Genomic DNA, 16,930 nt, shown 5'->3' with positions numbered 1-16,930 from the left:
TATACCTTTGACTATTGTATGTTCTTAGAGGCACTATAGCCTTGCCAGCCTAATCTCGGGAGTTGATAGGCTTGAAGTCATAAAAAGCGCTGTGCTTCAAGCATTGCGAAAAGCTGCAAACGGAAGAAAGCGTGGTTTGAATGAATGTTTATGTGCCTGCTGCTGCCTACCACCGCTCAGTCAGACTGCTCTATCAAATCAGACTTAATTATAATAAACATACAGAAATGTGAGCCTTAGGTCATTAATATGGTCAAATCCAGAAACTATCATTTCGAAAACAAAACGTTTATTCTTTCAGTGAAATACGGAACCGTTCCGTATTTTATTGAACGGGTGACAACCCTAAGTCCAAATATTGCTGTTACATTGCACAATGTCATAATTATGATCCATTTTCAAGCAGATTTAAGTCAAAACTGTAACCTGGCCACTCACCGTCTTCTTGGTAAGCAACAACAGTTTAGATTTGGCCTTGTGTTTTAGGTTGTCCTGCTGAAAGGTGAATTCATCTCCCAGTGTCTGGTGGAAAGCAGGTTTTCCCTCTAGGATTCTGCTTAGCTCCATTCCTAATTTATCCTGAACTACCCAGTCCTTAACGATTACAAGCATACCCATAACATGATGCCGCCACCACTATGCTTGGAAATATGGCGAGTGGTACTCAGTAATGTGTAGTATTGGATTTTGCCCCAAGCATAACACTTTGTATTCTGGACAAAATGTTAATTGCTTTGCCACATTTTTTACAGTGTTAGTTTAGTGCCTTGTTGCAAACAGTATGCATGTTTTGGAATATTTTTTATTCTGTACGTGTTTCCTTTTCTCTCCGTCAACTATACGTTAGTATTGTGGCGTAACTACAATGTTGATCCATTCCCCGTTTCCTCCTATTACAGCCATTAAAAACTCTAGAACTGTTTTAAAAAGTCACCATTTACCTCATGGTGAAATCCCTGAGCGGTTTCCTTCCTCGCCGGCAACTGAGTTAGGAAGAACGCCTGTATCTCTGTAGTGACTGGTGTATTGATACACCAAAGTGTAATTAATAATGTCACCATGCTCAAAGGGATATTCAATGTATGTTTTTTTTTACCCATCTACCATAACATGTCCTTGTTCGCGAGGCATTGGAAAACCTCCCTGGTCTTTGTGAATTAATCCATGTATGAAATTCACTGCTCGACTGAGGGACCTTACAGACAACTGTATGTGTGGGGTACATAGATGAGGTATTCATTGAAAAATCATGTTAAACATTATTATTGCACACAGATTGAGTCCATGTAATTTATGTGATTTGTTCAGCAAATGTTTACTCCTGAACTTATTTTGGCTTGCCATAACAAAGGGGTTGAATACTTCTTGACACAAGATTTTTCAGCTTTTCATTTAATTAGTAACATTTTTGAAAAACATAATTCCACTGACATTATGGGGTATTGTGTGTAGGCCAGTGAAAAAATTATCTAAATTTAATACATTTTTTAATTCAGGCTCTAACACAAAATGTGGAAGAAGTCAAGGGGTGTGAATACTTTCGGAAGGCACGGTATGGGCTCCCGAGTGGCGCAGCAGTTTAAGGCACTGCATGTCCCTGGTTCTAATCCAGGCTGTATCACATCCGGCCATGATTGGGAGTCCCATAGGGCGGCGTCCGGGGTAGGCCGTCATTGTAAATAAGAATTTGTTCTTAACCAACTTGCCTAGTTAAATAAAGGGTAAATATAAAAAAATCACATGTAGGCACCTGATCTGAGCCATAAGGGAGACTCGGCATCTACCACTTCCATATTTTATGTCCCCCCCCACTTTGGTTCTGAAATCACAGTCAGTCACTAATTAACTTGTCGTCAATTTTTGCAGATTAAGTGTTTGAGCTAGTAATGTATCAATATTTATAATTTAGCTATGACATACCCAATGAATATAGCACAATTTTGGATTTCACCCCATATCTCAAAATCAAAATGGTTTTGACCATTTGGAAGTTCAGTAAGCTTCTTTTCGCCTCCTGCTTAGGCCATGCAGTGCGCCTCGCAAGTGATTCCTCGTTATGAAATGATCAACTTTATCCTGTAGATCTTTAAAAAATAATAATAATAATTAAAAGACCATATACACTGATAAAACAAATCTATTGCTGATGGTGAACCTGAACAAATAGAAATTAAGTCTATTGTAAGCCAGGACTCAAGGTGGCCAGCGGAGTGGCACTAGCGAGGTGGGAGGCCCTGGGAGGGACCTGAAGGACACCCATTAATAAAATCACACCACGCTCGCCCTGCGGACTGCAAACTGTGCATTCATTGGGCTCTCAGACAGCACTGAAATATGGGCGAAGCTTATCGCACCATAAAAACAAAAACGGGGGTGACAATGACTAGGCCCACAGTGTGCTGGAATAAAAGTACAATCTGCTTGTTTGACAAAATGGTCAAACTTTGTACACACTCCAAAAAGTACAGGTCTTAAGAGTTTTATTAGGATAACTATAGCTAAACACGATATTCAAATCACTGTTGTGTCCTTTCTGTCAATGAGTCAAACGCACGGCTGTGTTAATAGTCAAGCATATGTGCCACCTCCTCATGACGACTGATCGATCATTCCACTCAGCTAGGAACGTACAGTCTGAAGTGCAGCCATTTATTATTCGAGTTGTTACAAGCTTTCTTTCCCGTCTCTTTTTTTAAGTCTGTTTTGCAGAGGGTGCAGCTTACGTCATGGTTATTTTCTTTAGCAAGGCTACACCAGCTACACTTTGGAAAGACAATAGAAAAAAGAGGGAGTAAAGCAAGACACAAAAAAGGGAAAAAAAGCATGAATATTGCTTTCCAGAAATAGCACATAGCAACATGAGGTAGGCTGCCCTGTCAAATCTGCTCTGCGTCCTTTCCTTGTTAGCCACACATGGCGAAGAGAGAGAGGGGAGAAACGGAAGCTGGCTTGATCAGTTTGGACAAAAATGGTGCCCAGATTTTAAAAAAGTGGGAAAGACAAGGGAGAGCACAGGCAGGGTGATAGCCTATATTTACGTCCTTTGGAACAGTCTTATAGCGGTCGGAGCCTCATCCTGATGCTAATAGGAGAGGAGGTTGTAAATAGCCTGTGTGATTTATGTGCCTCAGGAACCCCCAAAGCCTTGGCAGGCCTTCTGCAGGGGTAGCTCCTTGCTCTGGGAAAACAAGAAACTAGTAGTTTCTTCTGAGGAAGCCCAAAAAAGACACTTGGGGCAGAGAGACGGTCTATAACTTATTGCTATGGCTTGCATGTAAGCTAACATTTACCCAGTAGCTTGCCTGTTCCTTTGATTCTCCCTTTGGTATGCAACTGGTGATCGCCATGTAGCAATGTATGGATGGATGTTAGAACATAATGGGCCTGGAGCGGGTTACAGATTGCTGCTGCCCAGATAGAGTCATGCGATGGGGACATGGCTAGATGAAATTCAGGCCTTCACCCGGACTAAAGAATTTTAAAAGGAAAATTCTGGGAGCATTCTGAGTTTTCCAACAGCAAACTGTTGTCTCCCGTTTTACCTGAACCATAAAGAATGTTGATCCCTGGACATAAGGCACCCTACTCCAGCACACTCCAAACACTGTCCCTTTCAAATGAAGCAGCCTACACAAACACACTGTGGTGCACAATGTGGTGGATACAATCCCTGAAGGGTTGATTTCTGTTACTCACATGGGATAGCCTTCCTTTTGAAAAGAGGAGGGGGAAATTATGTAAAGCATAAACATTGAGACGATGAAAAGTCATCGCTAAGCACTGACCTGAGTCTGCCACTGTTTACATGTTCTATAAATGTTCCGGCATTGACGTCAAACGCTTGCATGAGAGGAATGTTGTTTTCTGGGTAAACTTCTATGTGTGGTGCGGAATTCATTTCATACCCCTTTTTAGCGGTAGGGGAGGGTTTGGCTCGGTTTGAACTTATCCCAGTTGAAATAGATCATACATACACCCCCACCCCCAAAAAAAACAGACCAGCATATTATAGTGACGCACGTGATTATTTAGTAATAATATGATCCCTCTGAGAAGCTGCAGCTGCGTATTAGCAGTTGCACATTTTACAAAGTGTGCCACTGAAACATAAGGGAGTTTGTGTTTTGTTTTGAAGCTCAAAATCTAGTGTCATACTCTCTTAAGGGAGCCCTGGAAGCTTCCAAGGAAAACATTTGTATTGAAACATTCCTAAATCATAAATCATAGACCTCAACCTTAGAAACAAATTATCTTGGGCATAACCAAGACAGCCAGTAAAGGCCTCTTGATATTAATGTGTGTGTATTGTGGCCTAGTCCAGAGAAAGTCCTTCAGCTGCCTATCTGCTCAAAAAAGGGCACCATCCCCCTCACAAATCCCCCTGGGCTCAAAGCAGTGATCATGGGCCCCTTCAGGATTCACACAACTTTATTTGTCAGCGATATAAATAGCACCAGCCTTTGATGAAGTCTGACTTTCTCGGAGCTAAAATAGAACCCCTGTGGCCTCGCTGCTTCTCAGCCACAACAGTGGAGTCTGCAGCAGGATCAAGTTACATGTTCACACACAGAAACACGTGATACCAGTGTACTGGAGACAAGAACCAAGATTGGTTGAATTGTGTGCCACCTCCTGCTGGATTCAACAGCAAAGCATTTTGCCCTCCTTGGCATCTGGGGTGCCCATGGAACATACCGATACAATGCCATACTATTTGGGTTTGAAGCGTCACCACAGTGATTTGTAATGTAGTCAATTGCTGCGAACCACTAACCTTGGATGCCCAAGATAATTTGTCCAACACCACAATAACACATGCAGACATCAACACACCCTAACATTCTCTTTCTGTTGGATATACATTTTATAACAGTTGCCCTTCAAACAGATATTAAAAGACAGTCCTTGGGATCACATGCAGGAGGCAAAACGTGCTGAGAGGACTCTGGTCCCTCCCAGAGGGAGCTCCGCTCAGTGACAGATTCAGCACAAATGCATGAATCAATATTTGGAGAGCAGATCGAGTACCAACTGGAGTTCCCTGGCCCGCGGCAGAGGACTGTGTGGGTAAGGAGAGTCTGGGGACAGCAGGTCCGCCAGGGCGTCTCTGGTGTCAGCCAGGATGAATGCATCAGTGCGCCACCCCCCACCCACAGCCCCTCCACGCCACCAATGGGACACTTCCTATTGAGGTAGTCCTGCATCCCCGTCCCGGGTGTGTCAGGCAAAGCTGCACATTATTGTATCGGGCCCGTCTGGGGCTTTTGAATGCTAGGAGGGGAGCATCAATAGTTGTACCCAGATTTGGTCTGGAAACCAAAATATCTTAGGCTTATGCACACACACACACACACACACACACACAACTCTGGGGAACCTAGGGCTTCATAGAAGTCTATACAATATCACCTGACCGCTCACAAACACACTCATTCAAAAGTTTAGGGTCACTTAGAACGGTCCTTGTTTTTGAAAGAAAAAATTATATTTTGTCCATTAAAATAACATCAAATTGATCAGAAATACAGTGTAGACATTAATGTTGTAAATGACTGTTGTAGTTGGAAACGGCAGATTTTTAATGGAATATCTACATAGGCGTACAAAGGCCCATTATCAGCAACCATCACTCCTGTGTTCCAATGGCACGTTGTGTGATCCAAGTTTATCATTATTTTAAAAAGGCTAATTGATCATTAGAAAACCCTTTTGCAATTGTTAGCACAGCTAAAAAAAAATTTTTTTTTAAAAATGTGGTGCTGATTAAAAGAAGCAATAATACTGGCCTTCTTTAAACTAGTTGAGTATCTGGAGCATCAGCATTTGCGGGTTCGATTACAGGCTCAAAATGGCCAGAAACAAAGTACTTTCTTCTGAAAAGCGTCAGTCTATTCTTGTTCTGAGAAATGAAGGCTATTCCTAGCAAAAAATTGCCAAGAAACTGAAGATCTCGTACAATGCTGTGTACTACTCCCTTCACAGAACAGCACAAACTGGCCCTAACCAGAATTAAAAAAAAGAGAGGGAGGCCCCGATGCACAACTGAGCAAGAGGACAAGTACATTAGTGTGTCTAGTTTGAGAAACCGATGCCTCACAAGTCCTCAACTGGCAGCTTCATTAAAATAGTACCCGTTTAATTTTTTTTTTTAAAGAAGCCATCTCTCAGACTGGCACATAAAAAGATTAAGATGGGCAAAAGAACAGACACTGGACAGACAAATCTAAGTTTGAGGTGTTCAGATCACAAACATTCGTGAGATGCAGAAAAAAATGAAAAGATGCTGAGGAGTGCTTGACGCCATCTATCAAGCGTGCTGGAGGCAATGTGATGGTCTGGGGGTCCTTTGGTGGTGGTAAAGTGGGAGATTTGTCCAGGGTAAAAGGAATCTTGAAGAAGGAAGGCTGTCACTCCATTTTGCAACGCCATGCCGTACCCTGTGGACAGTGCTTAATTGGAGCCAATTTCCTCCTACAGCAGGACAATGACCCAAAGCACAGCTCTGAACTATTTAGGGAAGAAGCAGTCAGCTGGTATTCTGTCTATAATGGAGGGGCCAGCACAGTCACCGGATCTCAACCCTATTGAACTGTGGGAGCAGGTACGTAAGAAGTGCCCATCAAGCCAATCCAATTTGTGGGAGGTGCTTCAGGAAGCATGGGGTGAAATCTCTTCAGATTACCTCAACAAATTGACAACTAGAATGCCAAAGGTCTGCAAGGCTATAATTGCTGCAACTAGAGGATTATTTGACAAAAGCAAAGCTCGAAGGTCACAATTATTTATAACCTTGTCAACGTCTTGACTATATTTCCTATTCATTTTGCAACTCATTTCATGTATGTGACCCCAAACTTCTTAACGGTTGTGTGCACACACTCAGACTGCTTTCTGCAAAAATATCCTGCCTCTAAATATACCCTCTCCTGCCATAATAGGACTACACTCTAATTACTACCACTAACAATATCAGGTAAGAGGAGTCGACTCCCATTGCGATATTTTTAGCATTAGTATGGGATAAAATGTTTCTACATTCCTATTATTGATGTATAAGGATTTCTGATCGGTTACAGGCCCATCAATCTAAAAATCTGAAATTATTTTAGATACGAGTTGATTAAGAGAAAGGATTCAGCAGATATGACCTCTATTTGACCAAGACAGGTGGAATAAGTTACACAAGCCTTTTTTTATTATTACGTGATGTCTAATTATACCATAGTCAGCTCAACAACATAGCATGTCTAGAGCCAAGGTTGTCAGAGAATGTTGGTCAGTAGGTAATGCTTCATGACAGTCAGCTGAGGTGAAGACAACTCCAGGACAGTATCTGTGACACGCCCCGTTGATGATGGAGTGCAGGGCAGGTAGCAATGTAGGTAAGGTAAGAGATGATTGTCTGGGAACACACCACGCAAGTACACACACACCCAACTCCACCATCCCAGATATGGGTGGGAGCACAGCACCGGGCTGGTAAACAGGCGTGACATGCCTGGGCGTTCATTATAGCACTGGAACATAAGAGGGGGGAGAGTGCTGCGGGTTGACAAGCCCTGGTGGTGTAGGGGGGGGGGGGGGGGGGGGGGGGGGGGGGCAATGCTATATTTAAATTTGTCTTAATTTAGCAGCCTCTAGGAAACAAACTTAGTACTCAGATAATACTGTGAATGTTCTCCCACACATCATTGTTGGTGGGTAGCAAAGGGCCTCTACTTGTGGGGAGTAGACTATAACAGACTCCTGTACAGGACAGCTAGAAGACCGCAGGCCTGCTCTGCAGTCAGTCCCTCCATACATTTTTACCCCTCACATCCATCTTGAAACTGAAAATGTACACAGAACATTCAACATAAAAACTGTTACCCAAGGCCCCATTTGATTCACAATGCGGTTTGAATGGGCTAAGCCATTTTGGATCCGTCAGAACAACAAATCAAGCAGAGTATGACTAAACGACAAGAGGCTTTTTTTAAGACAACCCCTTAATTAGGCCTATCACAAGGCACACCTAATTTGAGCATGGCAAATTGAAACTAAAAATCAAGAATTTCTAAAAAGATTAGGCCTACTAAATTAGCTCCTATTCAAAATACCAACCAAGCCTAGTACCTTGCCTGCATAGTGTGGAAGAATGAGGGCTAATGGTGGGATCATGGGTTGTTTCAGAAAGGGGTTGTCGGTGTAAACGGGACTATCAAACATTCCATCTCAATAAGGATCTGGGCCACATGAAAGGCCCTAGTGATTCCTGGTTGGATCACAGTTCCGACGCATACGTCTGCACTTGACTCTTCATAATTATAGGTCCCTGTTGCAGTGAGGGTTGTGGGCAGCCCCCAGCAGCTGGCTGCAGTGCGTAGCCTCGCACTAGCATATACCCCCGCTCTAAGAAAAACATCTGCAAATTCCAAAACCGTTTTGATGTAGCAACTGGCCCAGAGCCTAAGAACATGCAGGGCTTTAAAAGGACTATCTGTATAGCTGGACTGCAACAGTCATGACACAGTTCACCAGGGCAGTGAACAAGGTAGTGACTAGTGACTGAAGCATAACTGTGACAAAGCACCTTGTACCACTAAACCAATTGGTTAAAAGGCATGACTGTGAAAGTGTGTTGTGTCCTAGCAACCTTGTTCTAGGCCCCATATAAGCCACATCAATCCATTGTTGACATCACCGCAGCATCATTCAAAGAAACTGGAACAAATCAAATGTTCTACCTCATCCAGTGAGCATAGACATCTGACCACTGTACAGATGTACAAGGCAAAGTGGAGGGTGGTGAAAGCCAGCTGCAAGAAGAGGGCGATAACATAATGAAGTCACAGGCTGATCACTGAATGTCATGTTCAAGTGAAATGACCAGGAGGGAGAAAGATTCATGTTTGCATACCAGTGATTTCACATGGTGTGTTACAATGATATAGCCTAATGATGATATAGACCTCCAAGCCAATATCCAACTACATCAGATATCCAAGTGTATGCTGCTCCCAAGTCTAGCCACTAAGTCTAGCAAGATGAAGGAGCTGATCGTGGACTACAGGAAAAAGGAGGACCAAACAGGCCCACATTAACAGGGCTGTCGAGGAGCGGGTCGAGAGTTAAGTTCCTTGGTGTCCACATCACCAATGAACGATCATGGTCCAAACTAGAGGTCGACCGATTAATCGGAATGGCCGATTTCAAGTTTTCATAACAATCGGAAATTCATATTTTTGGGCACCGATTTTTTAAATATTTTTTATACACACACAACTTTATTTAACTAGGCAAGTCAATTAAGAACACATCCTTATTTTCAATGACGGCCTAGGAATGGTGGGTTAACTGCCTCGTTCAGGGGCAGAACGACAGATTTTCACCTTGTCAGCTCTGGGGATCCATTCTTGCAACCTCACAGTTAACTAGTCCAATGCAATAACGACCTGCCTCTCTCGTTGCACTCCACAAGGAGACTGCCTGTTACACGAATGCAGTAAGCCAAGGTAAGTTGCTAGCTAGCATTAAACTAATCTTATAAAAAACAATCAATCATAATCACTAGTTAACTACACATGGTTGATGAGATTACTAGATATTATCTAGCGTGTCCTGCGTTGCGTATAATCTGACTGAGCATACAAGCAACTAAGTATCTGATGGTAGACAGAAGCAGGCACGTAAACATTCATTCAAACAGCACTTTCGTGCGTTTTGCCAGCAGCTCTTCGTTGTGCGTCAAGCATTGTGCCGTTTATGACTTCAAGTCCCGTTTATGACTATCAACTCCCGAGATGAGGCTGGTATAACCGAAGTGAAATGGCTGGCTAGTTAGGGCGCGCTAATAGCGTTTCAAACGTCACTCGCTCTGAGCCCTCAAGTAGTTGTTCCCCTTGCTCTGCATGGATAACGCTGCTTCGAGGGTGGCTGTTGTCGTAGTGTTCCTGGTTCAAGCCCAGGGAGGAGCGAGGAGAGGGACGGAAGCTATACTGTTACACTGGCAATACTAAAGTGCTTATAAGAACATCTAATAGTCAAAGGTTAATGAAATACAAAATGGTATAGAGAGAAAGTCCTATAATTCCTATAATAACTACAACCTAAAACTTTTTACCTGGGAATATTGAAGACTCATGTTAAAAGAAACCAGCTTTCATATGTTCTCATGTTCTGAACAAGGAACTGAAACGTTAGCTTTCTTACATAGCACATATTGCACTTTCACTTTCTTCACCAACACTTTTGTTTATGCATTATTTAAACCAAATTGAACATGTTTCATTATTTACTTGAGGCCAAATTGATTTTATTGATGTATTAAGTTAAAATAAGTGTTCATTCAGTATTGTTGTAATTGTCATTATTACAAAAAAAAAACTATACTAGGCAAGTCAGACTGTTCTCTCTGCTACCGCACAAAAAGTGGTACTGGAGCACCAAGTCTAGGTCCAAAAGGCTCCTTAACAGCTTCAACCCCCAAGCCATAAGACTGCTGAACAAGTCATCAAAATGGCCACCCGGACTATTTACATTGAACACCCCCCCCCCCCCCACTGCTGCATATTATCTACATGTACAAATTACCTCAACTAACCTGTACCCCTGCACATTGACTGAGTACCGATACCCCCTGTATATAGCCTCGTTATTGTTGTAATTTTAGATTTTTTATTTATTCAGTAAATATTTGAACACTTTCTTGAACGGCATTGTTGGCTAAGGGCTTGTATTTAAGCAAGCATTTCACAGCATTCAGCACGTGACAAATACAATTTGAAGAGTTATTGTGCTGAAGAATGTGCCATTTACTGTTAAAATCACTTGAAATACAGTAAACATTGAATAAGTCTGAACATCTCTTAAATTTACTTCTAACAATGAAATGTCTGATGCTGATTCTTAAAATACAGGACATGTAGCCTAGTTTGTGTGCATAAACATGTCGACAACTCCGTGAGTAATATAAATACAGGAGGATTTTCAGGAGACCTAGCCAGTGACAAATCAATCTAGTTTATTTAGCTCACCTATCACCTAGCTGTAATTGCCACCCGACTAAGGAGTTCACTCATCATTGATTTTTTTCTTTGAAGAATGTCAGTGTGATTTGTCTGAAACAGAATGGCAGGTTTGACAGGGTCAGGTATCTGGTTGCTGCAAATTCATTCAGTCACCCATTCAGTTGCAAATCTGTAATCCATCTAATCCCAAATGATTCCCTCTGATCTGCAGCAGTAAGTGCTGCTTTTCCATTATCTAAATCAAGGTTTGATTAATACAAAATATTGCCAGGCCTCCCAAGTGGCGCAGCGGTCTTAAGCACTGCATCGCAGAGTTGTGTCGTCAATACAGCCTGGGGTTGGTTCCCAGGCTGTGTCACAACCGGCCGTGACCGGGAGTCCCGTAGGGCGGCGCATAATTGGCCCAGCGTCGTCCAGGTTTGGGGACAGTTTGGCCAGGCGGGATTAACTTGACTCCTCTAGTTCAAGCGACTCCTTGTAGCGGGCCGGGGGCGCTTGCAAGCTGGCTTCCGTGTTAAGCAAGCAGGTGTTAAGAAGCGCGGCTTGACGGGTCATGTTTTGGAGGACGCAAGACTCGACCTTCGCCTCTCCCGAGCCCGTTAAGGGCGTTGCAGCTAGAAGATCGTGATCACGAGATTTGGAAGAAAAAGACAAAAAACAAATATTGCCATATGCAGGAAGAGTCAACTGCACTGGTTGTGTGTCAGTCGCACACAAAGCCTTCCCTGTAAACTAGAAGAGACATCTGTTGTCCACAGTGATAGTTAAACCAACACACACACGCCACCTGATGACACTTTCTCCAGTGACAAAACAACTTACTGCATGCAACTTATACACGCTAACAAATACACCAGGCACAGAAACAAAGGAAAGCCATTAAAAGGTATAGGGTAGACAGTCGTACGTCTGCTACTTATATAACAACAGTTCACATCATGGAGTAAATGGCAGATGAGTCTCAATACGTCATGGCATAATGGAAGGAGCAAGGGCATAGATTCACCTCTAACCGATTAGAATGGTCAGCACCAGTTATGGAGCCCAGTTGAGGACTTGTTTGGTGCCTGTTTCTCTAACTAGACACACTAATGCACTTGTCCTCTTGCTCAGTTATGCACCGGGGCCTCCCACTCCTCTTTCTATTTTGGTTAGAGTCAGTTTGCGCTGTTCTGTGAAGGGAGTAGTACACAGCGTTGTACGAGATCTTCAATTTCTTGGCAATTTCTCGCATTGAACAGCCTTCATTTCTCAGAACAAGAATAGACTGACACGTTTCAGAAGAAAGTTCTTTGTTTCTGGCCATTTTGAGACTAACCAAACCCACAAATGCTGATGCTCCAGATACTCAACTAGTCTAAAGATTACTGATTTAAAGAAGCAATAAAAAACTGTTAGAACAGTTTTCAGCTGTGCTAACAATTGCAAAAGGGTTTTCTAATTATCAATTAGCCTTTTAAAATTATAAACTTGGATTAGCTAACACAACGTGCCACTGGAACACAGGAGTGATGGTTGCTGATAATGGGCCTCTGTACACCTATGTAGATATCCCATAAAAAAAAAAAAAATCAGCCGTTTCCAGCTACAATAGTTATTTACAACATTAACAATGTCTACACTACATTTCTGATCAATTTCATGTTATTTTAAATGGACTTTTGTGCTTTTCTTCAAAAACAAGGACATTTCTAAGTGATCCCCAAACTTTTGAACGGTAGTGCGTGTCTGGAGAAACAGTAACATTTGCAAAGCCAATATCAGATGGACCAAACCACTGATATCGTGTGAGGTTGGATCATCATAAAACCTGTCTGGACTGAGCAACGGTAACAGTGCTAAAACAGGTGCAGCCAGGAAGCTTCCGGTGGAGGGTAACCATTGTTGCCGCAGGTCAGGTCCCCGTCACTTTATGATCCTGGTTGAGCCGATCAAAGGACCTGGCATTCCTTCTATTTCCTGTGGTCTTAGTGGTGGAGCTTTTTATAAACATGTTAAGTGTTAAGGCCTTGTCTACTGCATCTGTGGACAACAAAGATCTCCATTCACAAGGTCTAGTTTTTGTAACAGGCTGGTGTTAACAAACCTGAGCAAAAACACCCTCAATAGCACCTCACAGTTCAAGGGAAATTCTACTAAAGTCACTAAAACTTTTCACAGGGTTAAAGTACAAGGTGTCAAGACAGTCTGGGAACAGAAAATCCTTGGTGCCTTTTGTAAACTAACTCACACTACTTCCCCCCCCCCCCTTACTAGCGCCGACTTTGCTGATAGCTACTCTGAGGAAAAATGTACTGTATGATATGTGGTTGTCCAACCTAGTCATCTTAAGATGAATACAGTGAGCTAAATTACTAAAAATTGAAAATGTACCCCCAAAATTGCTGACCTACTAAATGTCAAATCCTGAAATACTTTGTAGCTGTAAAGTGGGGAGCACATCTGGATGCATAGTTTAACTTGAGCATAGTCCTTGACATGATAGAACATGTATGCTCATTGTTGTGATAGGAAACACCTTATTTAAAGAAACAGCTTTTGCCTAGCCTATCATCTACCCATCCATCTAGGAACCATTTTAAATGAACACATAAAACCAGGTAAAATCCCCCCAAAAGGTCCTGTCCCAGATTCTTTAAAACATGATTAAATCACCATTACCAAATCAAAATGTCAGCACTATCCTGTCATAATTTTCACAAATTAACCGTACCAAGGTCAGTGCCAATGGGACAATTCATGAAGGTTAGAAAACCAAAGGAAATGCGCACATCCACTTATTTGAACAGGTGTCGGGTAAACAAGGGGAGCATATGGAAGAGAAAGAGAACCACCCACATGCTGCTCTACAGCCGTTCTGCTCTGTTGATTTAAGCACGGGTGAGCAGTAAATCCATCCCCCGTCCTCTCAGCGCACACTAGGACATAGAAGCTGTAGAAGACAGTCCAAAACTTGAGTGGCCGTAGTCAGTTTCTATGCATTCCTTTTAAAAGTCCTTCCCTCAAAAGCAGCTTCAACAATAACATGGGGTAACAGACAAAAACACTACACCTCTAGTCACAACAGTCCTAAAAAACATGACATCCTCTCAGGTGCTCAGAGATGCACCCACCCTTCCCCTGCCCTCAACCCCCCATGTATGACTCACCAGCACTGGGCATGGCCGACACTTGGGACAGGGGCAGCAGCTCCAGAGGTTGCTCACTGCTGGACACTGCGTCTGAGGAGAAGCAGGACTCGGTCTCATAGATGGTCTGCAACATTGCGCACAGCCCCGGCACGGTGGGCCTTAAAAGCATGCCAGTGCAAGGGTGTCCTTCCAATACATATGGGTAAACAAAATAAACACTATCCAGGCAAGTTTCAGATGCAGAAAATGAGAGAAAAGCTTGGACTAGATGAGAAGGTGAACACTGCGAAATCCCTCTTAGATCTTTAAAGAAAACTCCAGAATTCCTCTTCTAGAGATGAAACTACTGATGGAGAGAGATCCTTGAGGTTCCATGGCTCAAACAGAACTGTAGTGTCTCCAGGTGACCAGAGAGATGTTCCAAGCACAGGCTACAGAAGAAACAAAACAAGTAGTTTGGCCAGAGGCGAGAAGACCAGCACTGAACCATTCAGATGAGCAAAGTTAAAATACACACCGCCCTCAGTTACGTAGACTTCTCAAAACACCACGTATGAAAAACTGTCAATCTGGGGAAAATAAATAGCAGGCAAAAAAAGGCAGTGTGAATCTCGTCCAAAAAGCCCCAGTCGTCTGTTTGGAAAGCAGAGTAGACATGGACACCGTCAGCTCAAGAGTCTGGCTGTCACTGCGTCGGCGAAGATCTGAGAGCGCCACATGAGAGATCAGCGAATGGCGAGAGGAGAGTGAGAAGGAGGAGCGAGATAGAAGAGGGGGGGAGAGAGAGAGAGAGAGAAAAGCTGAAAATAGATCACTAGGAGGTTGTGCAGACTGTGCTCGGGAGGTAGACTTTGTTGACGGCATTGAATGTTAGCCTCCTAGTCTCTCCTCCTACTGCAGCGTGTCCTCCCCCTTGTTCTCTTCACAAATGCAGCGCTGCTGCACTCTGCATCTGCCACAGAGGAGAAAGCAGTCAGAACCACCCATCACCTCAACCAGTGGTAGACAAATTGAAATCTGCAGCGTCTTTCCAAAAAGGGGTTGTCCCCTAGCCTAAATCTCCTTTTGTTTTTTTCCCCTGTTTGTTTATTTTTCCGGTAACTTCTACCCAACGCCCCCCCCCCCCCTGCTGTGTTGTGGAGCACAGAGGTAGAAGAGGAGCGCTACTGATTTTACAAACAGACTGGGCTGCTCAGGGCGGCTGGAAATAGCTGCCGAGTGGCAGAGGGGCGGGGCTAGGGCTATAAATAGAGACGAGAGCTGAGGGTGTTTGAGAAGGCAGGGAGGTAGAGGAGGAAAGGAGGGGACCTTGTTCATTCAAAAAGCACTGAGCCAATCGAGCGCTGTTCCCAGTGCCGAGGGGGGGGGGGGGAAATACAGTGCCACCATTGGAACCTTGAAGTGCAAGGACTGACAAGCAAAATGGCTAATGTAGGCAGACACACAAAGTCGGTTAAACTCACATCCTGCAAATGATCGGAAAAGCTTTGCTAGAACCAAATGCTTCTGCACATTAGGGGTAAATCTATTTATTAAATCGAGCCTAACTGCGTCAACAGCTCGCTGCAACTTAACATTTTTAAATCGTACCATCAATGTGTAGAATCAAAGCAAACATTGTAACCTACATATAAACAATACTGCCAAATGATTCAGAATAAAATACCCTACATACCTTACATAATATTGTCTGACTCCATCAAGGGCAGCAGCTGGGCTAATAAACAACTGTTAATGGCCTGCTGTGTTCAGACTGGAGAGTGAAACAATGGATGACATTGCACCATGAATCCCAAGTCAGCCATTGCTGGCTATGTTAGCCACTTTATTCTCAGATGGTCACAGTGCCATTTTAAACTCGGCCGGGGACCCATCAAAGACGGGGTTTCTCCAGTCCCCATTGGACCACAGCAGATGTGATAGGACTTTCCATCTGTGCCAACTGAAATGCTCCCTATTAATATGTGTAGCCAAACTGTGTGTATTAAAGCTCCTTCACTATAGTGATTAGAGGTTGACCGATTAATCGGAAGGGCCGATTTCAAGTTCACACCTTTATTTAACTTGGCAAGTCAGTTAAGCACACATTCATTTTCAATGACGGCCTAGGAACACTGGGTTAACTGCCTTGTTCAGGGGCAGAATGACAGATTTTCACCTTGTCAGCTCGGGGGATCCAATCTTGCAACCTTACAGTTAACTAGTCCAGCGCAATAACGACCTGCCTCTCTCTCGTTGCACTCCACAAGGAGTTACGCGAATGGAGTAAGCCAAGGTAAGTTGCTAGCTAGCATTAAACCTATCTTATAAAAAACCATCATAATCACTAGTTAACTACACATGGTTGATGAGATTACTAGATATTATCTAGCGTGTCCTGCGTTGCATATAATCTGACTGAGCATACAAGTATCTGACTGAGCGGTGGTAGGCAGAAGTAAGGTGCGTAAACATTCATTCAAACAGCACTTTAGTGCGTTTTGCCAGCAGCTCTTCTTTGTGCGCTCTTCATTGCGCTGTTTATGACTTCAAACCTATCAACTCCCGAGACGAGGCTGGTGTAACCGAAGTGAAATGGCTAGCTAGTTAGCGCGCACTAATTGTCATTGTGTTGCTGGTTCGAGCCCAGGGAGGAGAGGGACGGAAGCTATACCTGTTACACTGGCAATACTAAAGTGCCTATAAGAACATCCAATAGTCAAAGGTTAATGAAATACAAAAAATGGTATAGAGGGAAATAGTCCTATAATAACTACAACCTAAAACTGCTTACCTGGGAATATTGAAGAC

The 16,930-nt window shown here is 43.2% G+C and overlaps 1 protein-coding gene across 5 annotated transcripts in view; it reads right to left on the bottom strand.

The window, feature by feature from the left end:
* Window positions 1–16,930, bottom strand: part of LOC110538386 (histone deacetylase 5) — an 80,186-nt gene that overhangs the window by 38,453 nt on the left and 24,803 nt on the right. For 2 of the 5 annotated variants that reach the window (XM_021625174.2, XM_021625175.2), the window contains exon 1: window positions 14,159–15,116. The exons of 1 other annotated variant lie outside the window; for it this stretch is intronic. In XM_021625174.2, coding sequence (XP_021480849.2) covers window positions 14,159–14,309 — 151 coding nt within the window. In that variant the 5' untranslated portion in view covers window positions 14,310–15,116. Of the gene's footprint in view, window positions 1–14,158; window positions 15,117–16,930 lie in introns of those variants that run through there. 2 more of the 5 variants (XM_021625176.2, XM_021625177.2) reach the window with 1 other exon arrangement.

This window comes from Oncorhynchus mykiss, chromosome 12 (genome assembly GCF_013265735.2).
Source record: "Oncorhynchus mykiss isolate Arlee chromosome 12, USDA_OmykA_1.1, whole genome shotgun sequence".
NCBI lineage: Eukaryota > Metazoa > Chordata > Actinopteri > Salmoniformes > Salmonidae > Oncorhynchus > Oncorhynchus mykiss.
This window is presented reverse-complemented; position numbering and strand designations above follow the sequence as displayed.